Here is a 26,560-nt window from a genome sequence, read left to right as displayed (position 1 = left end):
TGGAGGCCCACCTGTTCTTCACTTGTAATCATCGCCTGAGTACAGAGGGAATAGCAAAAGCCATTCTGCAAATATTTAGCTCAGTCAGTATCATTAATTAGGTGATCTGTAGTATATGTTTTCATGCTCTTTCTCTTCTAGTTAGTCTCATTTTACTGTGCTGTGGTGTCTGAAGAGCAAAGCAGAGACAGGTACGTGAGGCCTGCCACTGCAGTGGGCCCAGGGGACTGCTGAGTCAGTTCGGTTTGATTTTCTTACCAGGTTTTGACCATTTGCTTTACTGTTGAGTTGAACCCGCTTCCCCATACTTGCTGGTGGAAACAACAAGGATCGTGAACTTGTTCTTTACAAATTTACGTGGTGGATTGCTTTTTGGTTTCTCCTTTGCTTGCTCATGTCAGGCAAGCAAAGGTAGCGGTAAGGTTAGACTGGCTTCGTGCTTTGGCGGCTGAGCTGGCAAAGTGCCCTGCTGCTCCTGACCATGGTGCCTTACTTCTTTTGCAATACATGGTGCTAGAAAGTGCCAGAAAATGAGGTGGTGCTAATACCTGGGCTCTTTTTATCATATTTAGTCCCTAGAAAATATATAGCATTGAGGAGGGGGTGCGTGACACGAAAAATGCTCTTACAACAGTGTCCATGTCTGCTTGCTGGAGTGTGTCAGTACCGGGGGTAATTCTGTTTCTGGGTCTGAGCTGGGGAGATGTTTTATGTGTCTTACTGACCAGAACACAATCCCAACAATATTTTCCACTGTGCAGCAAGAGCATGGATTTTGTTCCAAATTAAAATAATGGCTGTAAACTATTGGACTATAATAACCTGAGATACTTTTTAAGGACATGATTACTTCAAAAGCCACAAAGTAGCTCTGCGCTGCTGGTTTTTAGAGCTCAGCAAATTGTATATAGGGCCTGAATTATTAATGGAGATAAACTGGAGGAAGCTCTGTAGTCTTATCAGTCTCAAGCAAGCAGTAGTTGCTTGACTTTGTCGAGAAAGGCAGCTCCTTCGGAAGCAATGAGTGAACAGATCCTCGGTGAGGAGTCCTACAGCGAGAATGGCTTGTGTCAGTATGCCCAGAAGATGACTGCCTGTTTTGGACATTTAGGTAAAGAAACTAAAGATGTGCATGTGGATTTTTTGCTCTCCATTATATCAATGAACTCTTTCATCAAGATTGCAGTAAGTAGCTGAGTGTTTTGTATGTCACCCTGCAGTCTTCAGTAAGTAAATGGTGTGTGTCAGAAGTGAAAAGCTGCGTGCATGGAGTCATTTTACAGTAATTAGTAAGCTTTTGATTCCCTATTTGTGGGAACTTGAATTTTAGAATGACTTTTTTTGCTCTCTCTTGCTGTTTTAGCTTTCTTTTTTTTTTTTTTTTTAATTGCTTGGATAATTATATTTCTTGGTATAAATGGATGTAGTCCTTGCTCATTTTTCATCTGTGTGAAGGCTTTTTTCTTTCTCTTTTTCTTTTCTTTCTTTCTTTTTTTTTTTTTCTTTTACTTTCTTTCTTTTATTCTCTGTCTGTATGAGAATTCTGATGGCAGAGAAGATAATCCTGTTGTCTTGGTCAGCTGGACGAAACAATAGTTGGGGCTATCTACCTACATGATAAATGTGTTACACTCTGAAGTGGCATGAGGAGGGAAAAGGAAAATTTGTTTTTGTTTTGTCTGTTTGTTTGTTTTCCTTTGGAGGTAGGTTTTTCTGAATTTAGGATGATTGACTATTTTCAAAAACAAGAATAACGTCACACTGAAATGTATCTGCAGGAAGTTTAAGTCTGTTGACAGAAGCAATTACAGCTGTTGTCTACTTTTTGCTGTTATTCAGCAAAATAACATAGCAGATGCCTGCTACTCTGTTGTGGAATTTATTTATTGATTGCAGTCAAATTTTGTTGTTCTGTTTGAGTAGCGTTAGTAGAGTGATCTATTCCTAGTTGTACATGAGACATACTTAGTTATATGTTTATTTATATAATCTGGGACTGCTTGTTCGGGAAATTCAGACAGGATTGAATAGGAAATGGCCTTGAGATGGATGGAAATGCTATAATTAGAATATTTATCTAGTAGTGAGATCAGACATTTAAAGTAACTAGTTTGCCTAACTTCTGTCTCGTATTCAGTCCCTGGTGAACTCCATCAGTCTGAAAAGCGGCTGCACCTGCAGCTGTGCTCTGTAATGCCTGGGCAGACTCGAGCCCCCAGCGCTGAACGCTCAGAGGAGGCACGGCTTCAGATTGGCAGTGGTTGAAAAACATTTTGATACTTGGCAGATGCTGAGGAAATTTCCTCAGTGCTGTTTCTGGGTTGGGTTCCTGAGAACAGGTTTCAAGAAACATACGGATGGGGTTGTGCCCTTGTGCTTCCTGCCTCTTTTGTTTCTCTTCAGCAAGGGTATTAGAAATCAATCTCCTCCATCTAATCGAGTGCTTAACCCCTCCAGTGGTAGGAGATTGGCACTGTCTTTTTGATTCTGTCTGAAGCTAAGCCTGTTACCAATAATGCTGAGTTACAGGGGTGGTGCAGGAGGTTTTCTCAGACTTGGGGCACGGGGACCTGACCCTCTGAGCCAGCTCTCAGGAAGCCACTCTGATACTTCTTAGGCTTGTTTTGCTCATTTCTACTTGTTGTCCCCTTTTATTATGTATTAGCAGCGTGGAGGTTCTTAAAGGTATACCCTGTGTGTAAAAAACACTGTCAAAAAATCATATTGCTTTGCATTAGCAGCAGCAGCTACTGTGTGGTCTTTGAGATTTGCAGTCATCAGTCACAGACACCAATAGCTATGGCTGGAAAGGGGTATTGTTAGAGTAGCCCCTCGGAGAAAGGTAATCTTAATTCGCAAAAATTAAGAAGCTGGGTGTTTCTATGGTGACACACTAAGGTCACAAAATGCTTACTGAACTGTACTCATGGCCTTTCTGCTAATCCTTTGAGTCTCAGCATCAGAAGGAGACAAGGTTGTGACTCCCTGTTCAAACTAGCACTGGAGACTTCTACAGTAGGCACAGGCTGACTGCTTCTGGGGTGGAGATGCTACAGAAAAAGAACACTGGTCTCTCTGCCTCTGAAGCTGACCCTGGAGTTGCTCTGCCTGCAGAAGTCATGCTACCAAGTGCAGGAACAGAGGATTCAGCCTCTTCTGCCTTCATCCTGCCCCTGCCCTGTGTACCCTGCTTGCAGCTCTTCTGTAGCCATGTAAGAGGTAAACATGCAGGGACCAATCTCAAGTGGTTAAAGGAGTCAGAGGAGGCTTCGTATAGCTTTTATGTCATGTGATTATGTGAGAGAAAAAAAAGACTGCAGTTTCTTCTGATCACCACTACACAGCAGATTGTACCAGTACATCATGCATTAGCAGGTGTAACGCCTGTGTAGGGACATACAGCTGGGAAGCTGGAGAGCTCACTGCGGAGCTCACCTTGTGAGGATTGACTTGGGCAGCTGAGTTGACGTGTGTGCTCTTGGCTCATCTACCTGAAGGGCGGAGCCCACCTGGAAGTGTTGGTGAAGCTGGGTAATGGGCACCACTGTTGTTGGATTTCTGTGGCCTGTCTACATCTTTCTGAGATTATTCAGCAATAACCGATATCTGAGCTGAGAGATGCACATGTTAGAGAGTGCCCAGCCGTCTCCTCTGAGTCATCCCGCTGCATGAGCACAGAGCGGCGATCCACCTTCAGCTTGAGCGATGGAAGCTGTTGTTATTTCGGGAGATCTGCCTTTTCCCCTGACTGGCCCGTGGTGTGCAGGCCAGTAAATTGTGAAATCTGGGAGAGACTGCAAAACAGCTGACAAGCTTCATTTCCTGGGGGTAATACTTGAAAATAGTGTTTGCTGAGATCTCTGATCTGATGGGAGATACTGTAAGACAGAACTCTAATTGCTGTATTTATTGAGCCCCGTCCTCCTCAAATACACATTAGTATGACCCCATAAAAAGGAGTGCAGCGATGTTGATTTGTGCTGGCTCTGTCCATGGTTGGTTGTAAAACCCCAGGGAATGGCTGCTTAAAGGGAGCTGTGATTTCGGGCTTGTTTTCAAGATAACATAAAAGTCCTGCTATGTAAAAATAAAAAGCAAATGACCTCACAGGAAAGGAAAACTGTAATAATAGATGATCAAAGGCTGGGTTTGTGACATGGCATGTTCTCTTTAAAACGGTAAATAAAGGAGTCTTCTCTTCAAAGCCTGTCCCCATCAGATAGTACTTGAACTGTTTGGGTTTTGAGAGAAGAGTTAAACGACAATTTCTCGCCATGCTCAGTAAGCTTATTGTTTTAATGTTTTTATTTCACCTTATAATTTAGCAAAAGCCATACTAGAAGCAGTGTGCTTATTGCACCAGGCCATTTTGCAGCTATATACAGCTTCTGAGTGTTAAGGGGAGCTGAAGGCCTGGGCTGAACACTGCTGTTGTCTCAGGGAGTTTGGTGGGAGAAGGAGCTGAGGTTGTCTCTGAGCAGGGGACTTGTCTTGGGGTCTACCTGTAACTCCCCGTTTCAGACTATGAATGCTGTTCCAGTTCTTTTTTCTATTTTGCTTTGGGATTTCCTGTGACTTTCCAGTGCCCAGTTGATGATTAACTCTGCCTTTACCCAGGGAGAAATATTCATTAGATGATTAGATTAGCAAGTCACTGGAATTGGATTAATGTAAATACTTCTTGTAAGCGAAGCAGGAGGAGTTGGCACCGTGTCTGCAAAGCTTCTCCTGTCGGCCAGACAGGAAAGGGGAGAGGAAGAGAGCCCCAGCTAACCAGTCTTCAGTAGTTAGGGGTAAGCTTAAGTGCTTTTGTTTGTAATAGGCAGTGAAAGCTGCAGAAAGGATTTCTCCAAGGAAATCTACTTACGAAGTAAAGTTAGCCAGCCTTTGTATATTCCTGAAGGAGGAGGGCAAGCATGCTTTACTCTAACCTGTTCTCCGTGGCACACGCACAGGCCTGGCATGGAACAGAGGCTTGGTAGATTAAATGCACAGATGTGCATTTGTAGCTTACGATGATGATTCCTCCATAATAAGATTTCTAACAGAGCAAATTTTTTTTTGTTTTGTTTTCAAACTAATCCTCTTACATACCTCGGATAAATTCTTTCTCTTGTCCTGAATATTAATCTGATTTTCAAATACTCTTTATGGTTTTGCTGCAGCTTTTTGCATTCTCTGGAATGAGTTGCAATTGATTGCAATAGTTTTAGATGGTAGTCACCTGATCAAGCATACTGTCATAATCTCTTGAAGATGATCACTAAAAATATATCTTCCTTAATCTCCTTTGCTGGATAAGAGAAAAAGAGAAGGATCGGTAAGGGCAGTAGTAGACAGAGTACACGCACTACAGGTTACTTTCTGTAGCTCCTTCGGCATAGAAATGCCGTCCTTCCCCATCTTAAACAGCTTTGGGAAGCTGTGTGGATCAAGTAACAGTAAAGAATTGGTGCTGGAAAAGGTGAAATTCAGAAATTCAGTCAAAAGAATGTCCATTATTGAGGATGGGGATATTGCAGAGGTCTTGTATCTCATTCCGAAGCAGAGCATACTGAAGCAACTGCCCTACTTGAATCCAGATGACTACTACTTATGTGAGCAGTTATTTGACGATCCCGAGGATCTGGGTAAGTGAGGGCTGGCATCAGATATGGGGTTTTTGTTCACCGTATAGACTGAATACAGCTAGCTTATTATTTTGTGTAACAGCAAGATGCTTTATGACAGCAGGTGTACAGAAATATTTTTAGTGAGGAGGGAACAAGAATTTAAAAAAAAATAATGAATCTGAATAGTCAAAAGGTGGATGTAAGTGCATCTCTCTCTCTCTGATCGTTTTGGGAAAAAAAAAGAAAGCTTTAATTTGCAGAGGTACTCAAGCGATAAAAATACCTTGCAAAACCACAGCATCCTGTGGTGGTGTGTTCCACAGCTTTCCGAAGGGTTTTATGGAACTATATTTGGTTTTGTTTTAAAACCTATTGCTGAATAGATTCATTTGGAGCTGCCTAATTTTTGAATTGGAAAAGATTATTAGAAGTCTTTCCCTGTTCACCTTGTCACTTGTGAGTTTTAGACCTCTGTATCTCTTATCCAGGTATCTATTTTCCAGGACAAATAGTCATAATTTATTTAGATGCTCTTTGTGCAGGAGCCTATCCATGCATTTTATTATCCTTCTTCCCCTTTATTTTTCTAGTTCTATTATAACAGTTGAAAACATGGGGCATAGAACTACACACAGTATTCAAGATGCAGCGTAATGTGGATGTATGTACAGAGTCATAAAAATGCTGTCTGTTCCTCTCAGTAGTCCTTAATTTTTATTTATTTATTTATCTATTTCATTGATATTGAACACTGGTTTATTCCTTGATGGAACTATTCATTGTGGCAAAGCGGGAGGAGGCATTATGTTTTGAATTCATGAGCTTAACTCATTTGTTACAGTCCATCAAGAACTAAAAAAAAATTTATTTATTTTTTTTTTCTGGAAATGCTGATCTATGAAACTGGCTATAAAATTGTTAATCTGAAGCTTGCAGACAAATACAAAATTTCTCTTCTATGACTTGTGTTATGGACCTTGGTTTTGATACCCCAGACTTCTTATGTGCTGAAATTCTGCCTGTCCTTAACAGATCAAGAGAACTACTACATACTTGTCACTCTATTTAGATCCTAAAAGTGTTAATATTGAGTTACTGTATATGGTAGGTGGGTATTTTTTCAATATTTGCTTTCGGGTTTGATATTTCATCAGTGCCAGATAATTTTCTGTTCTGTGAAAGCAGTTTTTTAGCTAGTTAGCTCTGTACTCAATGAACTTCACAGTGCAATAGTAATATAGCAAAAAAAAATAATATATATATTTATTTTTTTTTTGTGTGTGTGTGTAGTTACTGCTTCTGAGTGACCAATTCTGTTAAAACTAAAATTCTAACTAAGATAATGCTAGAACGTGCGGTAAATATTGTAATATGGCTGTGACCCTGAAAAAGCAGGTATAATTCTGCCTTGCCACCCCTGCATTTCCCTCTGGTATTCTAGAGAGAACTTTGACGGATATTTTCTGCATTTGTATAAAGCACAATTTAAAGTAGAAAACTGAATGAACAATGACTGGCTATATGATCAATCCATGTGGGACTCCAAAGAAATGTTTTGCATTTGTAGCAGACTGGCAGCCACCTTTTTGCAATTTTATTCTGATTCGCATGGGACTTGAATCTGTCTAGAAATTTGCATTTATGCAGTTCTTCACTCAGTTATCAGCAATCACAAAGAATTATTAAGCACTAATAATAAGCAGTTCCTTAATAATCATTAAACAAATGATTAGCATTATTTTATCATCCTGCAATTTGGGTGCTGGTATTCAGTAGGATGGGTGTTCTGGTCCTGGTTTCCAGTTGGGTGGATAACGCCAGCTGAAAAGCTGAAAGGTGTCTTAGCTCTGCTTAAATTGTGGTACTGTAACTGGAGTCAGAATTCCAGCTCTTTAGAAGAAAAGTAGTGACGTGGTTTCTGAAAAAGGCCTGTTGGTAGAAGCTGTAAGTGAGTTTAAGATAGAAAATGCATGTGTCCATCCCTTAGGCCATGTGCCTGCTTGGGGATTATGGTGCCTCAAGTACTACAAGATTTAGCAGCTTATGTACGCTCCTGAAAGACAGGTTGTTGTCTGTATTTGGCTTTACAAACAGAGATTATAAATTTCCCCATCCAAGACATTTGGAGATTCATCTCATGTTTTTTTTTGCTGCTCATGAGTGGAATTATAGCCTTCTGGAAATGCCCTGTTCGTAGGTTTTTGGAGGGCCAGGAATCTTCTCAACAAGTGCAGAGCTATTTAGTATCCAGGAAGTGGGTCTTTGGAGTCTCAGGGATTTAATCTGTGCCATGCTTTTACTTAGCTCTCAGCATGAAAGTCCATTGGCTTCCCAAGGGGAAGGTTGGAGCATCTCATCTCATGTTAGAGAGCGGTGTGATGTAGACAGTTAACTGTATTCTAAAAATTGAAGATTATTTTTTTTTTTTAGAAGAAAAAGAAAAAGACTTCAAAAGACATTTTGAATCACTGCAAGGTGACTGCAGGATGGGGATTCTTGGCTTCATTTGGCTCGTAAAGCCTGCTGAGCAGCCTTCACTCCCGATTCCAGGGAAGGTGGTAAGGGACTGCTTCCCACGGAAGGAATTGCCAACTGGGTGGTTTGCTGCCACCAAACCTGTGTTAGCCCAGCCTGTTAAAGCACATGGCTAGTTGTCTCTGGAGGCCAGACTCCCATACAAAGGAGGCTGTGGAAAAATGTTTGATATTAAGGACTAGCAAAAGTTGACAGCTCGTTGCAAAAGAGAAGAGGAATCTGAAAGAGAAAATTGGCTCGGAGCTGTGTGATATTCCTTCTTGCCTGAGATTCTGTCATCTGTCACATGGATGTGATTCCCTGTGCAGGCCTCCTCTCTTCCTCCAACCTGAATGCTGTTTGATGCAGCGGTGGTGTACACCTGAGGGAAAGGAGATACGTACCACATTATCTAACCGACCTCCTGCATGAGTTCAGTACCTGTTTATGTAACAGTCTTAATTCAAAGCAGAGCTTGTGAGAATGGCTGCTTGTGTTGGACCAGTTAGATGGCAAGGAAGACAGAAGGAATTTGAGAGGATGAAAAGGACATGGGGGAAGTCCAGAGCGCATGAAGACAGCTCAGTGGTTGGACAGATGGAGGAAAATTTTATAAAGCATTAGATCCTGTGAAAAATGAGGGTCTGGAGAAAAGGTCCATTTGTAATGTGCTGATGGTGCTCATAGAAGCTCCCCACAGTGTGCGTACCTATAGCCATAGGATTTTAATGCTGCTGGATGAGCTTGTAAGGTGTCCAAAGCTAAGCAATGTTGAGAGTGGCAAGCAGTGATTAGAGAGAGAAAAATCCAGGTTCTGTTGGCAATGTAGCTGGTACCCTTTCTTTAGATGCTGAGATGTGCTGTACAGACAGGTTGTGTGCCTCAGATAAGGTGGTTCTGCTTTTTCATAGCTTTTTGGATAGATTCCTTCAAGTGAATAACCTCTCCTGGCTTCGCTCCCTGTTTATAAAAGCTCCCTGGTTTATAAAACTGACTTACGTGATGGAATATAGAGCATGCCTTAAAAGTTTCTGTGGTAATCCAAGTTTATGAGCATTGTGTCCTTCTCCTGCAGAATATCTGAATTCAGAATGGTCCTGGGAAGTCAGCTAGGTGGTTTGAAGTCATGCAGTTGATCTTCAGTGAATACAAGTCTAAGGTGTTGGACTTGCATAGGTAAAATATGGAAAATAACTAACACTACTACAGAAAAGCGTATGGAGGATAACTATACTTATCACAATATAAATCAACTAAATGATACTACTGACAAAAAAAATCTATTATTCTGGGATGTGTTAGCAGATGTGTACAGCAAGGGAGATAATTGCTCTCTGTTCTGCTACAGAAGAGGCCACTGCTGGACACTGCCTGTGTTTGAACATCTTATTTTGGGAAAGATACAGATAAACTGGAGGAAAACTAGTAGAAGGCAGTGAGAATAATAAATTTAGGTAAGAAGACTTACATGGAAAGATTAATAGAATTAGGTTGGCTCAATCTAGAAGAGTGGAGATAAGTGAGGGATTTAGTCAATCTTCATGTATGGAAAGGGTTGTCAAATGGAGATGTTCTGCGTTGTACTGAGTGAGATTAGCTGCGTTTGCAGCAGAGAAGACCTACTTTGCATAACTGTATAACTAACTTTCTGGATGCAAAGGCAGAGAAGTGGAGGAACAGTGCCAAAGCATGTTGTGCAAACGGTTTGCAGATTTTTATGAGTGTCACAAAGGATCAAGGTGCTTGAGCCTACCTAGCACATGGCTATGTAATCTCTTGAGTCTCTTCTGAGTCTGTTTCTGTGATTACAGATCACTGTCAGTTAAGGACCTGGCTGAGTGCACTGATATGTTTTTTTTTTCTCTTTGTTGTTTTTAAGAACCATATGGTCCTAGTGTCTTGATTCAATTCAGGTTTGTGGGAAGCTGTGTTTCTTCCTCCTTGAATCCCTGTTTTTCTGCGGATAGCTTTGCAGTGTTATAGTAGAGATTCATAGGCATATTGCAGTGTTCTTCATGGACCAAGCATGCCATCAAGGTTGGGCTCTCGTCCTGGGAGCAGCATCTCTCTTCCAGGTGTTTTTCAGCACCTCTGGAAGTTGGTTGTAAACCCCTTGTGCTACCAGTGCACAGCTGGGGGTAGGCGTGAAGGATCAGGTGTGTCTGGTGAAGCTCAGCCAAGCACAGCTAAGCTGCTGTCCCCTGGGCGTCTGCAGTGGCAGAGCCATTCTAACAGTTGCCATCACTGAGTGAGAATCTTGCTTTTGTCCTCGCTGCACAATGCCTGATGTTAAATAGCAAAGGCTTGTGCACAGCATTCACAGGTGAAAGTACTCTCTTGCTCACTCCCATTACAGAAGCTGCTTCCTACTCTGCCCTTTGCCACAGTAATAGTGTTACTGGCTTTTAATCCTGCAATGGTTGCAGGTGTTGAAAATATGGTTGCTTAGTTCATCAGCTTTACCAGCATGGGGTTGCTTTTCATCGCTCATCTGCTAAACGCGGGCAGATGTTGTCACCTGTGGTACTCCCAGAGTCACAGTGAGGGGCAGCAGCAGGCTAAGTTTACCTGAGGCAGTTGCTACAGTACTTATCCTACTAGGGATAAATTTGCTTGTGAAAATACCTGAGTACTGGTTTCATGTTGGAGTAAGAAGTATAGGCAAAACTCCCTGTGACAGGCCCTAGAAGTCTTTGGTTATGTAAACGTGCACAGTTAGCTTCATTTAAAAAAATAAAAAAAAATAAAAAAAATAAAAGGTAATTAATTAAAACAAGTTCTTTGTCCTCTGTCTATATGCTGTATCTACTCCTATTTAATTGCTGTGCCATTTTTATTTAAAGTATTTGAACATTTAATGTCTTCTTAACCCTTGGCTCCCAGTTTCAGCTTTCCATTTGCTGTGGGCCAAGTCACTGCCAGTGTCCAAGATCAACCTAACTTAATTTGCTTAGTGGTACATTGGTGGTTTAGCATTAATCTGCATTAATGCAGCATGGTTTAGGGCAACTGCATTCACCTCTCTAGGGCTTGCTGCTCTCTGTCTACATTCTTTGTTATCTGTTATCCAATAAATAACAACAAAATCGCAGTTCCTACTGTTACTAGATACTAGCCAGAAAAATTAGCTAAATAGCTTTGAGTAGAAAGAAATAATGAAAAATTTGGGGTTTTTGCTTCCTGTGTCACTATAAAAAAAAAAAAAAAAAAAAAAAAAGGTAATATTAGTGTAAAGATTATTGAGGGAAATTTAAGTAGGGATCTCTTTTGCTCTGTAACTCCATTACACTGATGGGTGCAGGCAGCTGTGGTGGGAAGGAGCACGTTGTGGCCACACATCTCCCACTGTTTACAGGGAGCCCTGCTTTTGTTCCATATCTGATCAAAACTTCCTCTCCCGTGTCCGTCCCTTGCAGTTGTATAATCTCATTATATTAACCAAACAGCTGAGGGAGAAGTGCAGTTCCCTTCCTTGGCAGGGCAGAAACAGGATGGCTGCTGAGGCCTACCTGAGGCGGGCGAGCTGCCCACTGCCCTGCTCCAAGGGGCTTGGGGCTGCCACAGCCTTGTGCCAGTGACCCAGGCCAGCTTTGCTGGTGGATACAATGCTGGTGGCACTGGGATGGGGAAGAGAGGTGTAGGAAGTGCTGCTTCTTTTCCTCTGAGAGTCAGGGTCTGAGCTCCTTTTCCAAAAGGAATAGTGGGAAAGACTGCAGAGCCGAGAGAGGAGAATCGGAGATGGCTGTCTTCGTTCCCTTTGATTTTTGACATTGGGGCGTGGAGGGAGTAGAAGAGGAGAGAGAAGCTTGGCCTTGTCCACTCCGTATGTCCCTGGCTGAGAAGAGGATGAATGCCACCTGCTGTTGGTTCCTTCTCCTCCATTATGTGCAGAGGTGGGGGTATCACTGAGCAGGCTGTTGTACACCGGGACCTTGGAAGTATCTTTAGTTTGGGACAACAGTAGATGTTTGGTAGACCTCTGTGGGCTTTTTTCAGTGAAAGGGGAAACGGGTAATGGAACAACAAGGGCAGGAGGGAAGCAGCAGGAGTGTTCTTCACCCCAGTGTTTTCCATGGATGAGGGCCCTGCCATACTGAGCATGTTGCTTATACATAGTAAAGGTCCTGTTAGTCTCAAATGTATTCACAATCCTGCATGCAGACAAGGTAAAGCTGAGAGGGAAATCAGAAGACAATGTTAGAATGGGAGCTTGTGATTATAGGTTTTGCATCATCCTGCTTTTCAATTTTATTTTCAATTATTTTCCTTTAGGGAGCAAGTCTTTATGGTAGAGTATCACAGAAGCACTGCAGTACCAGGGAATGTTTGTCGCTGGTTTGCTGCTGTGCGTGAATTAGATACGAAACTGTCTGTGCAGTTGTCAATGTAGATCATAGAAATTGCAAAAATATAAAAACAATTAGCTTATCAGTATTCATCAGTACTTGGGAGATTAAATACTGTTTGTATATATGAGATTAAATACTGTTTTTTAAGATGGCAAGCTCTCCTTCAAAATATGTGACTCTCCTTTGGAGTGGAGGCCATGAGCCATCCAGTTTGATGTAAACTAACAGCGAGCAGACCTTCTTACACAGCAGCAAAATCAAAATAGCTTTTGTAGTTCTGTTTAAAAATTCCAGTCGGTGCAGATATTGGAATCAATTTTGCCTACTCTATTTTGAATATCAGTTTGATCTGTGTCTCCTAAATACTGTTGAAATGGCAACAAATAATTCGAAGGAAAGTTTCGAATCTGTAAGTTTCTGCGTAACTGAAGCAAGTGACTTCCCTAGCTAGGAGATAAAATGGAGAGCCACTAGTGGAGAAGTGCCAGAAGCTGGAGCAAGGCGATGAAAGATCTGTTCATTGTAAAAGTTTGTTTGAATATATTAATATTACACTATGTAGCCAAGTTGCATCTGTTCAGAAAGCATATTTTTATCTTTCCTTTGAGGGCCTCTGTGGTTCATTTGAAAGGACACAGGACTGGGAAATAACCGTTGGGAGTGAAGTATATTTGCAGGACAGATCAGATGCCTTTTTTAGAGTCCTATTTATAGTTTATGTGAAATCAGAACAGAAGAAATTTGTCATCTGGCACAGTAAAAAACAATTAATCCAGTTGAAATGTAAGGGTGGTGTATATCCAGTGTCTGTGATGAGTTGCCTCATCCTCAGGGACTATGGACTTGCACTGTTGGCTGCGTTGCTGTGTGTTGTATCTTTGAGGCATGCACCAAAGGTGCATGCCTCAAAGATACAAAGGTGCACCAAAACAAAGATACAAAGGTGCACCAAAGGTGCTCAGTGAGATGCTCTGTCACATCTCTCGCGATTGCAAAACAAAGAACTTGCTGCTTTGCTCTGCAAATTAACTGATTGGTGGAAAGCTGCTTCAATCTGTTGTTTCATAGGCCTCTTGTGGAGAAATTCTTTAGACTAGAGAGTCTTTATTGCCTTCTTGCTGGTTTCACTGAGCCCCAAACTCCCAAGACAGGCTGTAGAGGTTATTCTGTGTAGTTAATCCAATTCTGAAGTGGATTATCAATATCAAATCTCCTTAACCTTAGGCATGTACAGTAAAGCATGACACTTGTATATACTCTTCCCTGTCAGGGATTCCTGCCTTCATGCAAGTTATATGCAGTGTTTGTCAGTAATCGTCAAATGGTTACTGACAGCATGTGCGTATTTTTATCTGCAGCACTACTGGTTGTGATTGTGAATTGGCTAGGCTAATTCAGTTTGTAGTAGTTGAAATGCAATGATTTTGTAAGGTAAGTTTATAATAAAAATACCGAGTGTAAACCACTGTCACTAGGCATTTTTACGTAATGTATCTCAGTTGAGTGTCAAATTTGTGCGTAGAGGATAAGTTCACACAGGTGTTCATAAAGCATGATCTCCTTTCTAAGGATTAACAGTAACATAAGCAGTTTGGAGGCTGCTTGTTATATCAATAATGTAATTGCTGTTCAGAGGTAAATGTTTATATGTACCTACAGTGAGAAGATTACCCAACAGTGAGCTTTGTATATTTTTGGAGCCACTCCAAAGAAGTGTAATGTAACCATCTTTTCTTATCTGTTTCTAAAGATAAGATGACCTGGAGGTTTCAGGTGCTTTTTACATAAGCTTGTGTGTTAGAGGTTTCTGAACATTTAGAGTGAAGATGAGCATCCCTGTTTGCTTGTTTTGTTTTGCAGTAAATTAAGCATTACCATTTTACTGTTTTATCTGTATTTTTTGTAGGCTGCTATTACTGTTATGCAGAATAACAACCCGCTAAGAAAATCTTGCTTGGAAGTACCTCATAAAATCAAATTCTGTTTTAAGAAAACCAGACTACTTAATAGATCAAAATCTGTCAGTTCATTCCTGAGGAATCTGGCTTTTAAGAATATGAAATGTTTCTATTTAAAAAGCAGTAAGCCCTCACATCCTGGCAGATCAGAATAAACTACACTATGTATTTTGCTGAATCAGATGATGCATTTGGTAAATTTTAATTTCATAATTTCATTTTCTGCAAAAGAATGATTGCATGATACTATAAAGAGCAGTATTACAGGGTGCTTGTAGTCAAAGTAGCACGACATAAGTGGCAGAGGAAAGCACAGCATAGAAGAAAACTCACAAATAGGACCAAGGCCATCGTGCATTATTCGCCTGCAGATCAGTCTGATAAGAGTAAGGCTACTGTGATTATCCTAGCATGTAGGGTCACAGGACTGCAATATGTCCTTAGGAAGCACATTCCTCTCTAGTGAGTGCTCCCCTCCACTCTGTAAAGTTGTGTTAGGGTGCCCCGAGGGGATGTCATTCTGTGGGGCCTTCAAAGCTCTTCAGCATCCTGCCGAGGAGATGGGTGAGGAGAGGCTGGCAGCCTAAGGTCATTGCACGGGCTGCTGTGTGAACTCATGGAGGCAACACTGTGTGGGGAGTATGGAAAGGCTACAGAATGAATAACTGCCATGAAGAGACTTCTGCAACTCACCTGCTGGCTTCAGAAGATAGGTAGGTTGGCTGACGGTACTGTAAGAACCTGGAGAGGTAAAAGAGCAATGCATGCAAGAGCAGTCAAGCACCTGGGAGCGAACACCCAGCTATTCAGACCCATGGTGTAGGAGACAGCTTTTTCAGGTACAGGCTGAGTTCTGCCCAGTGGCATGTCTGAAAAAAAACTGAAATCATCAGCTTTGCATGAGTCAGTTGTCTGTCGTCTTTTGTGCTCGAGTCCATAATAAGCATCACTGCTTATGCTGTTTTCAAAGGATGGAAAATGTGTCAGTTGTCCAAGTGGCTGAGGACAACACATCAGAGGAATAGACTGCTGGACTGGGGTACGTTCAAGAGGAGCAGAAGCCAGGAAATACTTAACTGTACAGCTGGAGAATGCTGAAACTGAAAACCGTGTGCTTCAGCATCAGGGCACTGGGACCACTGCAGAGTTGCAACAAATCCCCTGTTGACATCATTAGTTTTTCTTCAGAACAGGCATGGTTAAGTTAGGATAACAACCAGAGCAGGCCTCCTTTTCCTTAAGAGCATGAGGGAGGGGGATTTCCTTCTTGGAGAAATCAGCATTTTGCAAAATTCCCTGATCAACACTTTACAGAAGTGGTGACTCTTAAAACTGACTGAGGTTGTGCAGCAGCTAAGCTGTGGAAGCTTGTGGCAGGCTTTCTTGTCAAAACTGTTTGTGCTAGGCTTTTTGCTGGAAGCAAAAGGACATTAAATAGAGGATATTTTCTTGGATGTTATTTATTAGTACAACTTCTCCCCTTTCCCCTTGTGTTTTCTAGCAGGCAGTTTCCATCACTATTAGATGAACAAGAAATTTCAGTCAGTCTTTAAAGAGTTTTATATAAACTATGTACTGATACTCACAATCCGTGGTCTCATCTGTGAAGAATGAGAGCAAGATAAAAATCTGAAAGCCAACTTTTAAAATGAGAATAACAAATCTTAAGTTATGGCTAAACTGCTTAGTATCTTAACATGGATTTTTCAACATTATCGCCGTACAAGAAAAAGCAAACCAAGCTGGTTAACTCTTTACCTTCGTGGTCTCTGCATGACTCCCATGCCTTTTGCTGGCTGCACAGGGTATTTTTCACCCTGAAGTAACAGTAACATAATTACGCTGTGTAGTTATAGTGTGCTCTTTGGGAATCTTACATCCTGGTTGTGTTCAAGTGAGACTCGCTATTAAAGTTGTACAGTACAAAAGGTTATGCAAAGGAATTTTTTCTTTCTTTTAGAATATGCACCCCTGAATAAGTACCAAGCAATAAGTACCAAGGTTTTCTTTCTAGACTTGCTAACTATTTGTCTTTCCTCCCAGTTTAGCATATATGAGTAGATTCTGAATTATACAGCAAGGTAAATTTTTGTCTTGAGGCTTGAAACAATGAGATTAAAACAAAAAATGACCCCAGTTTAAAAAGATTTTATTTACAATACCAACAGCTGATCTCTATGTCTTCTTATGCTGGAGTAAATTACATTTGACTCCTAAAATCCCCAGTCTAATACACTGCAGTCTGTATTTTCAAATTTATTTCTGTGTGCATGCTGCAGTCTAACCCTGCAGCTTTCTATGGTTGAGACATGCGAGGAAAGGCTTCCATTCAGCCGCGGGCGAGATGAGATATGGCAGTGCTAATCTCTAGCATATGTGAAAAATGGATGTAATGAACTCAGAGAACAGAAAGTTCAGATACCAGCAGTCAGCTTCTGTGTCAGCAGCTGCTGGAACAAAAAAAAAAAGAACGATAATCATCGCACGCCTTTGCAGGGTGTCAGAAGGAAAGAGTTAACGGTACCCATGCGTGCAGAGCACGGGCTGCTCGCACATCAGATCCAACAGTTATGAATGAAGGTCAGCCGTGCCCCTTGCAGGCTGCTGGCCCCGAACTGTTTACAAAATACGGCTTGGGAAAGAACACAGCCAGGCTGAGTTACAACCTGAGCGTCTCCAGGGTGTCAGCGGCGTGACACAGCGTGCTGCGCCCCAGGTTGGTGGGGCTGGGGCTGAGCTGCTATTAATAGCAGCACACTGAGTCACAGAAGCAAGAATGTCAGACTGCCGGGGCTGCGCTGCTCTTACACATCAGGCTGCTAACAATAGAAAGCCAGCCAGGTTTGCTAGAGATTTTTTTTTTTTCCATGCACATGCCTGAATCTCTGTCAGTCTCTCTTCCTAATTTATATAGTTATTTATTAAAGAATGTCACTGAATAAGAGATATTTTGGGTGAAGTGGACTGGTTTATTTCATTTCTTTCTGTTCTTCTGGGTGGCATTTATGCAAAACACTGAGAATTTATTTACTGCAAATATTTTTAATGATGGATGTATGCTCTGATTTTCCAGCATGCATCAGCCATCTGGTGCTCTGTCTGGCTGATGCCTACAGTTTGTTTCCTTATATTAATTTTTCCCTCCCTACATATAGTGGCACTGAGAAGGGATTCCCTTGTGGAGGTGTGAGCTCCAGTGCCTAAAATACAGAGGTGCCTCTGGCTCTGGGCTGAACACAGAGCTTGCTGTAGGCTGCCTCATGAACATAATTGCACCTCCGTCATGTAACCTAGCTCAGGTACGGCACTGAGCTGAGGCCGGTGAAGCTGAAGCCCAGTGAATCTGCCCAGCCTCTAGCCCAGAATAGCTTTGTATTCAGTCCAGCTCTCTTCTGCTGAGGTCACCTCTGTCCTTGGCAAGTCAGTTCATTTTCCTTTGTCAGTTTCTCCACCTCTAAAACACAGATACTAAAATTTACTGCCCAGTCAAAGGCATGATGGGGTAGGTTTGTATTGGCAAAATCACTGGTAGCTGGCTACAATGAGGAATAAAGTTATTTATAAACAAGGAAAAAGTAGCCTATAAATACGGGAGTATTGCTACTTGATACTGGCAGTATATATATGGATTGAAAACACCACATTAAATTATTTTAATGAGCATTCAGGGTTTTGAATAATCCTATTTCTAAGCTTTTTTCCATAACTGGGAATAAAATTGTGCTTATGAAAGTCAGGCTTTGATTCTCACCTGACTCTGAGGTGGTATCTTCTAAAAGAAAACAGAAACATTCTGAATCTTGCTGTAAGACATTGAGACCTGGCAATATTGTAAAGGCTTTGTGTTTTTTTTTTTCTTTCTTTCTTTTTTTGCGGCTCTCTTGCTGCTCTGTTCCCTGACAGCCTGTGGCCAGCATTTCAAACAGAATTGTGTAAGAGGGATGGAGCTCCCAGCCCTGGGTATCTGAGTGCATTGCCTACCTGACTCACGCTGTGAATTCTGTCTGGGGCACTCCCTGGCTGTGCTTCTAAACCCAGCTGCCTACTGAGTGGCTGCAGATCTGATTTTTATTATTTTTATTGTTATTTCAGGCATTGAATAGAGTCAGCATTCCAAGTTTGCAGAGATTATACATGCTGCTCTGTTCTGTACTGTGGTCAGATGACCAGAGAGGCTGTGTCTGATGTTCGGTAACAGTTTTAAAGCAAAACCAGGGGTGGATAAAGAGTGCTCAGCAGAGAAAAGACACCGTGCTGCAGCCTTCCTCAGCATTTGTATGTGTTCATCTTGTGTTTCCCCATCTCATCCTGGCTCAGTTTGAGTAAATAAAATAAGGAACTCATAAATACCCAGTGTCGTGTGTGTTTGAACATTGCTCCTCTTTTCTCCCACATCTTCCCACTCGCAGTCTTTTGCCAGTCATTCAGGAGCAGACTGCGTTGCCAGCTCTGTCTGTGAGGGCAGAGGAATGCAAGGTGGTGTCAGTGACTGGGAGCCGGGGCCAGGGAATTCGGCATTTGTTACGCAGCAGCAGCTGTAGCTGGGTGCTTCGGCACAAGGGGCAGAGTCTGCACGCAGGGTACGAGCCAGAGGAAGAGACCACAGTGCAAGAAAAGGCACAAGAAGAAAAGAGACACGACGAACAATAGGACTTTATCAGATTTTGTGGGAGATCTGGCTGAGGAAGATAACTGCCTGGAATAAGCTGCCTTTTTATTATTATTATTATTATTTTTTATTTATTCCACTTCAGCCAAACACTGCTGGAAAAGAGATTGTGTTTAAATTCCTTCAGCTAATTCTTGCTGCTTCCACTACGAAGAAAATTTGTTTGCCATGGTGAAAGAAAAAGGTAATTATGTTTATTGGTAAACTGGAACTGAAAAGACCTAATTACCTGAGGTCTAAACTTTCACATTTAAAATTAAGTGTGTCTTCATTGACAGCTGCTTTTTGCCTTTCTGTAGATGTGATGTGCCAAAAGCTGCATGCAGTGGATTGCTTTGATGATATTTGTACCTGTTTTAGTAAGGACAGCATCTTGAGCACACCTAACATAAGGTGTTTGCTCAGCTGAGTTCCTTCTGAGTGTGCATGTAGCTGTTGTTTCCAATTTTACTTCAAGTTTGATTAAATTCATGATTTAATTCAAGTTTGCTGTTGATTTTTTTATTTTTTATTTTTTATTTTTTAACCTGTGTTAGCTACAGTTCAGGGAGCTTTGACCACCAAAGCAGTAGCTTACTTAAGATAAACACATCCAGCAAGCCTGGACTTGACAAGGTCACGTTTTTCCTTTTAATGAAGAAGTGGCTTATATGGGAGTTCTGTATAATGTTGGAATTTTGCAGCAGTAAATGAGATGCATTTCAATTGCCTATAAGTAACGTGTTAAGCCTCCTGCTGAAGGATTTACTAGTCAAAGAATTCAGGAATGGTTGTGGAGTCTTTCTTCACAGTAGTAGCACTCTGCATCATTTATTGCATTATAAAGATGCAAACTACGTTTGAATTGTATTTGAGCAGTGGGATGGATGTGGTTTTGGAGCATTACATTACCACAGATACAGACTTTAGTCCCTGTATTTTGAGGAGGAAGATCTGTTCTCTTTACTTTCCAGAGGGCTCTGTAAAAGCTAATGTAGGATAAATTCAAACCAGGTAAGCAGAAATAAAAAGCAGTCGTGTTGAGCGAGAGTGAATAGTTTTTCAACTCTGAACACCCACACAGTGATTTAATGCTATAAATGAAACAAATTGAGTGAATTTACTCTCATTGGGATTTACGCTGGAGTGAGCAGGACGAACTCTCAATAGTGTGCTCTAGTGTATCTGATACTTGCAGAGATTTGTGGCCCTAAACTATCTCCTGATAACTTTTGTTGATGAAATGTACTGGTCCAGCATAAATAGTATGGGATATTTAGCTAATTTGAGACCCATTACTTAAGATTTACAGGATCATTTTTATAATGTCCTGGCTGTGAACTGTTGACCTGCTACCAGTATCGGTAAGCCATACCAGGGATGGTTTAAGAAGCAGTTTCATCCCAAATCCTTGCAGCTGTAAGTTTCAGGAATCCTGTATCATTTGCCTCCCATCTTTACAGAAAAGCATATTGTCATTCAGCTTATAATTGTCGCTTGTTTTCTAAGATGCATTTTGAACTTAGGCTGTGGATTTTCTTGAAATGCATGTTAAATATGTGTAGCAGTTTTGGCAGTGCAGTTTTCATCCTTTGCTACGTTTCTGCTCCCCACCCAGCTGATGCGCAGTTGGTTGGGCTTCCCATGCTGCGTGGGGCTGTACCTTAGGAGCACTCTGCATGAAATTTGCAGAGTAATTTTTTCATGAATTTGCAGCATGAAAGTTGTTACTAACCTGTAAGGAAGTTAAAACAAGCCAATAATTTTCATTAAAAACCAAAAAAGCAAGGGAGATGATTTGCTAGAATAATGGGAAAAGTTGACAATAAACAGCTGAAAATAGGAAAAGGACTTGTATTTAAATTGCTTCCTTTTCCCCTGCCTACCAAGTGTGATGAATTATTTACAATAGCTATTAATATTGATGTTGGATATAAAATTTGGCATCTGTTCACACAGATAATAGACAAAAGAGCTAAATGCTGCCTTTAACTTTGTGATGCCTTTACTAATGTTTCATACATCATGGCTGCAGAATGAGAAAGGATAATACTGTTCAGTATTTTTTTTCTTTAATCTTTTCTGCCTTACTCTTTTCAAATAATTTCTCCAACAGAAGTTTGTAGGTCACCTTTTTGTTTTGTTTATTTTCTGTGTTCTCTCCTTGCACTTTATTCTGCTTTCCCCAGAATTTCAGGCTTTGTTTCAGGCCTGTATAGTACAGCTGGTCCCCTCCCTCCCAGCCACTGCCAGAATTGTTTTTAACAAGATGAAAATGCCTTCAGCCTGGTGCCAGTTGGTAAACATGTTAACTAAGCGCAGGAGAGGCTGGTTTCCACTAGAAAAAATGTGATTCCAATTCACCGAAGTGCAAAATGATTAGTAACAGTTTTTAGCAAATTAGCATGCTTCATTATGTTCAGATTGTGGAGTGATTTCAGTGTCTGCCTGGTCAATTCATGTACAAACAAAATAAAATCCTGAGGCCAGGGTGTTCTCTGCTGACACCAAATGGCTCTTCCTAAATTGTGTTTGACTGATTCCATGTTTTTGTGTCTCTCGTTGTGTACCTGTCTCTTTCCAATTATGAGCCCTTATTACCTAGTTACTCAGATAAAATTATTGTCACGGTGTTGTGTCTAAAGATGACTTGCTACCTATATATCCTGCAGCAGAAAGTTTACATATGTGTTCTGTGTTTCTTGTTAATAGCTGTCTTCTACAAAGCCTATACTAATAGCTTCAGTCTCAGTTTTTCTGTGTTGAGGTGGTTGTCTGAATTTTGAGCCTGCAAGCCACATTGCTGGATAACGTACATTGTTAGAGCTTCATTTTTCCCTCCATTAGTTCACCACAACTGAGGGTTTAGCCCTGGTCCTTGATTTCTGACCTACTGCTGATGGCCTGGCATTCATCTGCCAGTCTGTGACAATGTGGTGGGAATCGGCCCTTTGTCTGATGAGTTCTTGGACTGGGTTGTACATGGCCAAACCCATGGAAGTGGAGTAGTAGCTATTTGTGCCAGGCTTCTCTGTGCTTGGAAGGATAAGAGGAGAAAAGAGGAAGGGCTGAAGACTTTTAGGGCTGGGAAGCAGGTGCAGAGATTTCATGATTTGTGTTCTTCACACACTGCTTCTCTTGCACCTTTGGTGCTGGCACCTGCTGGGTGCCAAGCTGCAGTAAGCCCCATTGTGTTTCCATGTTCTCACAGATGCCTCTGTGGATATTCAGTTGATAATGGTTTTCCAAGTAAACAAGACAGAAAACACCGTTCAGCAAAACGTTAGCATTTCCTGGATAATTTGGCTTCTGGTATAGTTAAGCCTTGCAGAGAGATTTAGTCCTGTGTTGTTTTTTTCATACTGTTGATAAAGCATGATGCTGATAACCCTTAAGATCAAGAAGATGTTTTTGTGCTTGTGGTGGCTCCAGTCTTGCCTCCTTTTCCATTCCCACATCCCCAAATGCTGCGAGTCTCCAGAGCAGCTTTTGTTCTGCCCTTTTACCTTGAAGTAAATGGGCCTGCTTTAGCTGGGGCTGGACTTGAAGAGCATAAAAAATGTTACCCGTGTGTTAATGTCAAGGTGTTCTTGGTGTGGAACTCTCTCACCAGTGCTCTGCTTATTTGCAGTCTCACCATTTATTGCCAGTGTGAAGGAATAAAACGTTGAACAGTGGGATCTGGATTCTGACACTTTCTCTGTGTTGTGGATGTTCATGATAAACAGTCTTGATATAACTCACGGCTTGGGAACTTTTATCCCCAGGTGACCTGGGGAAGTCTCCAGGTTTGTTGCTGTTGAATCACTTGACAAAATTATGCATTCACACTTCGTTGGGGGAAGATTGGGGAGTTTCCTTTTCTCTTTGCTTTGGTTGACTTTGTTAAATTTACTTGTGCCTGACAGTTTGCTTTTGGGGCTCGGCATTTGGGGTTTTGTTTTGATGAAGTCAATGTGCTGACTTTTGTACAAGCCACAAAAAAGGCATTTTATAAATACATGTGGCATTAGGAATTAAAAAAAAGATACTTGTGTGGTTAAGGTACTAAACTACAGAACCGTTCTGTGTTAGACTCTTAAGGTGACCCTGGGGGAAGTAACTTGATCTCCCGCTTTGTTAGTTGATCTGTAAAATAAGGATAAGAACATTCCTCTTGTCTGCCTTGATTATTTGTATTAGGGGCCTTTGGAGCAGAGAGTTTCTTTTACTTTTCACAGCTATCACAAAGAAATATTAGTCTTGGATTTCAACTACTACCACTTGAAACAAAAATCCAGTGGTATGTGAAATATCTTATAAACATCTTATTGCTTTTTAGGACAAAATGATTGTAAAAGAACTATGTTTTTATTGGCAAACTTATGGTGTTGCTTGTTCTCTATTTTCTCTTTCCAAATTTATTTCTAATACTTGATTTCAAGTTGCAGCTCTGGTGTGCAGCGCCAGAGAAACTGAGAGAAACAAAAATAACCAAAGAGATGCCAGTTCAGGCACTGCGTGTTTGCTGCACTTTTTGCGTATTTTTTAATAGCACTTAGTTCACACCGGGGCATGAGCATTCAAGTCCCGAGCCAGGCCATGCAGTCCCACCAGGCCCCATGGCCGCAGCACCATTCCATGCATTCCTCGCATCCCAGCTGCCTGCAGCAGGCAGTCCCCGAAGATCTGGTGGCAGCTATTAAGCGGGAGAACTTCTGCCATTGATGCTGGTGGAGGGGAGGGCCTCGTGGCTTTATTCATTAACTCTGAGACCAGAGAGTTCATGGTTCAGGTAGTGATGGAGGCAGTTAAGCTATTCCTCCTTCCAGAAGAGATAAAGGGAGAGCCCCAAGCCCACAAAATTGTTTTGAGTTGGTGGGGGGTTTTGATCAATTTAATTTGTCGCCAATTAACAAACTTCCGATTCTGCTGTTGAAAAATAAGAGCAAACAAACTCATACTTAGACAAACACACCCTGGCTTCTCTCCTTCCCCCTTCCTGGCCTCCTGGCCCCAGGCCCCACTCAGTGCCTTTGGTGAGGCAAGAGTGCCCAGAGCTGATCAGCGCGCTCAGCTCCTGGCCTTTGGGCGTCCCTTTGGTCGTACCCTGGCACTCCACCAGGGCTTGACCACAGCCTGTGGGCCTCCCCATGAGTGTCCTCATGTGATAGGACAGTCCTTGTAGGTTGGGATAGGGTGATAACTGGGCCTGCCACCATCGCAGAATTGGTCCTTTTTGTGTCAAATGAATGCACAGTGGGGAAAAAGACCAAGTTCCACTAATCAAAACGTGGTGTATCCTTTGTGTGGGAGAAACAAGAGAACAGGATTTTGTTGTTTCTGGGGGCAATCCATAACTAATTTAAAAAAGGATTATTTGTAACAAACATGGGTTTCCACCTAGAGAACAGTCAGTATCCCCAAAAGGATGATTAATCCTTGCCTTCGCCGAGCCTGGATAGCTTTCGGGCTCACTGGGGATCTGTCTGAGAAGAACACTTAGGCTTTGTCTTAAGCTTATTCTGTTCAGCAGAGTATCTCTGTGAGTCTAATTGAATCACTGGGATTTAAAGCCAAGTAAGTGCTTCAGTGTTGTCTCAAAGTTGGACTCCATTTGCAGCAAAGTCATATATTTCATTAATGGCAATGATTTTTGTGGTATAAGTTAGCTGCACTGTTGTGTAGGAGGTGACAGTGAGAGAAATAATGCTAGCTTTCATATGGGCTAATCATAAAGTACTATACACCCAGAAATGATATATGCCTTGTATAGCTCGGGGACATATGTTATTTGCTGTTTTAAATTACATATTGACAGGAAAACAGAAGCTGGAAAGCAGAGGAATCTCCTCAAAGCTGCAAAGCGAGGAGCAAGCGCTAGCATAAGGGTCAGACAAAGTAATGCCTGTTCAGAAGTGAAAATGTTGTTGGATTTCTACTGTACAAAAGCCTAATAGGCATGGTTCTGTAAACAGTGTCACCAGGGTAGCTCACTAATTTATTCCCTAATTCCCAGCACTGTTAGCACCAGGTTGATGTCACAGATGTTAATATAATCTGCATGGCAGAATTGTGGAACTTGGTGTTAGTTTAGGATCTTAAAATGATACTACATTAAAGAAGTGATTCAAGTAGAAACACAGCCTTGCAGAACAATGAGGGTTATCTTTTATTACTGCTACATCAAACAAGAGTCAATAAATGTTTAGGTTATTCTAAGAAGTGTGTGTTTGTTTTTCTCTGAATACACTTTGAAGCAGCATTGATAGATTTGAGAACCTGTTTGCTACCCACCACCTCAAGTGCTAGCTAGAGGAACGATGGCTGAGCACAGGTCTCTGCAAAGGGCCTCAAAGGAAACTCGTGATGGGAAGACTTTTGGTGGTAACTGAGGGACATTTTATTATAGATTCTGTTTTGAAAGGTCTTTGTGACAGCCCTATTTCTGTGCAGGCTTTTCCCCATTTTTCATTCACACATCAGACTGCAGTAACGGCAGGTCCCGATGCAGGGGTCCCCTAAAATCCATAAGTGGATTGCGCTAAGCTAGCTCAGAGGCCTGTTTGATGTTTGAGTGCTGTTACAGGTCAATGCTGTTCATCAGTAAGATGGAATTTCTGTGCTGTTTGGAAAAAGCCATTACTTTTTCTGCTATCTTCAGCAATTTGCTTTGTGCAGCCTTGAGGATCTTTGAGGACTTGCAGTGAATGATTTGACACTTCTGTTTATTAATTGTTTTGAGTAAAATTTTGGTTCAGACGTCAAATGATGTGTATGAAATAGTTGCTCAGAGTACTCTGAGGAGCTCTTGAATTTCCAATTACCCCCATCCTATGCTAGAGGAGAAAAAAAAAAAAAAAGACACTTCTGAGATATCTTGATCTTTTTGTGTACAATGTGTTGAAGGCATATACAGAACAAAATAATCTTACTACTTTCCAGGCAGATACAGTTGCTGTGTTACGGACTTGCAGATGTTAGATGTGAGAAACATATGCTAACTGTGATCCTCCATCCCTTTGGTAAGGAGATTTGAAGGGTGAATAGATTATCTTGAAATTCTGTCCTTTAGTAAGTTGGTTGAGCAAATGCAGAGAACTTTTTGCTGAAGTGAGGAAGATAAAAAATAAAGGTATTCTCAGAATATTAGATTAGGCAGTCTGAATTCCCTATCTTTTTATCACCCAATTTGTATCTAAATCTATTTTTGTGAAAAATTACTCTACTAATATAGAAATATGGCAGACTAAAATCACTGGTTTGCTAACTACCTATGCAGTAACCCATCTGTTAACAATCATGTTGAATAATGTAATTTTTAATTCAAAGACTGGCTTAGCTTAGTCAACATTTGTTTCAACATCGTGTTTCACAGCAAGTCTTAGCTTGCTGCATTCTTCATTGTAAGTTTAGTGCTTTTTCATTACTGAAAATAGGCTTAAAACTGCCTACTGCTTTTTCTTGTTTGAACTTAAAACAGCACTTGATCATAAATAA

At 41.4% G+C, this 26,560-nt stretch overlaps 1 protein-coding gene across 2 annotated transcripts in view; it reads left to right on the top strand.

Moving 5' to 3' along the window:
• The first annotated feature begins 982 nt into the window (after positions 1-982).
• The window catches only part of ABLIM1 (actin binding LIM protein 1), a 136,395-nt gene continuing 110,817 nt past the window's right edge, over positions 983-26,560 (top strand). Inside the window, exon 1 of one of the 2 annotated variants that reach the window (XM_032190793.1) lies at positions 983-1,111. In XM_032190793.1, the coding sequence (XP_032046684.1) occupies positions 1,021-1,111 (91 nt within the window). In that variant the 5' untranslated portion in view covers positions 983-1,020. Of the gene's footprint in view, positions 1,112-18,969; positions 19,287-26,560 lie in introns of those variants that run through there. The other variant, XM_032190797.1, reaches the window with a different exon arrangement.

The sequence above is a fragment of the Aythya fuligula genome, chromosome 7, assembly GCF_009819795.1.
Source record: "Aythya fuligula isolate bAytFul2 chromosome 7, bAytFul2.pri, whole genome shotgun sequence".
In the NCBI taxonomy this organism is placed as follows: Eukaryota; Metazoa; Chordata; class Aves; order Anseriformes; family Anatidae; genus Aythya; species Aythya fuligula.
The sequence above is the reverse complement of the archived record's forward strand: the minus strand, read 5'-3'. Positions and strand labels throughout refer to the sequence as shown.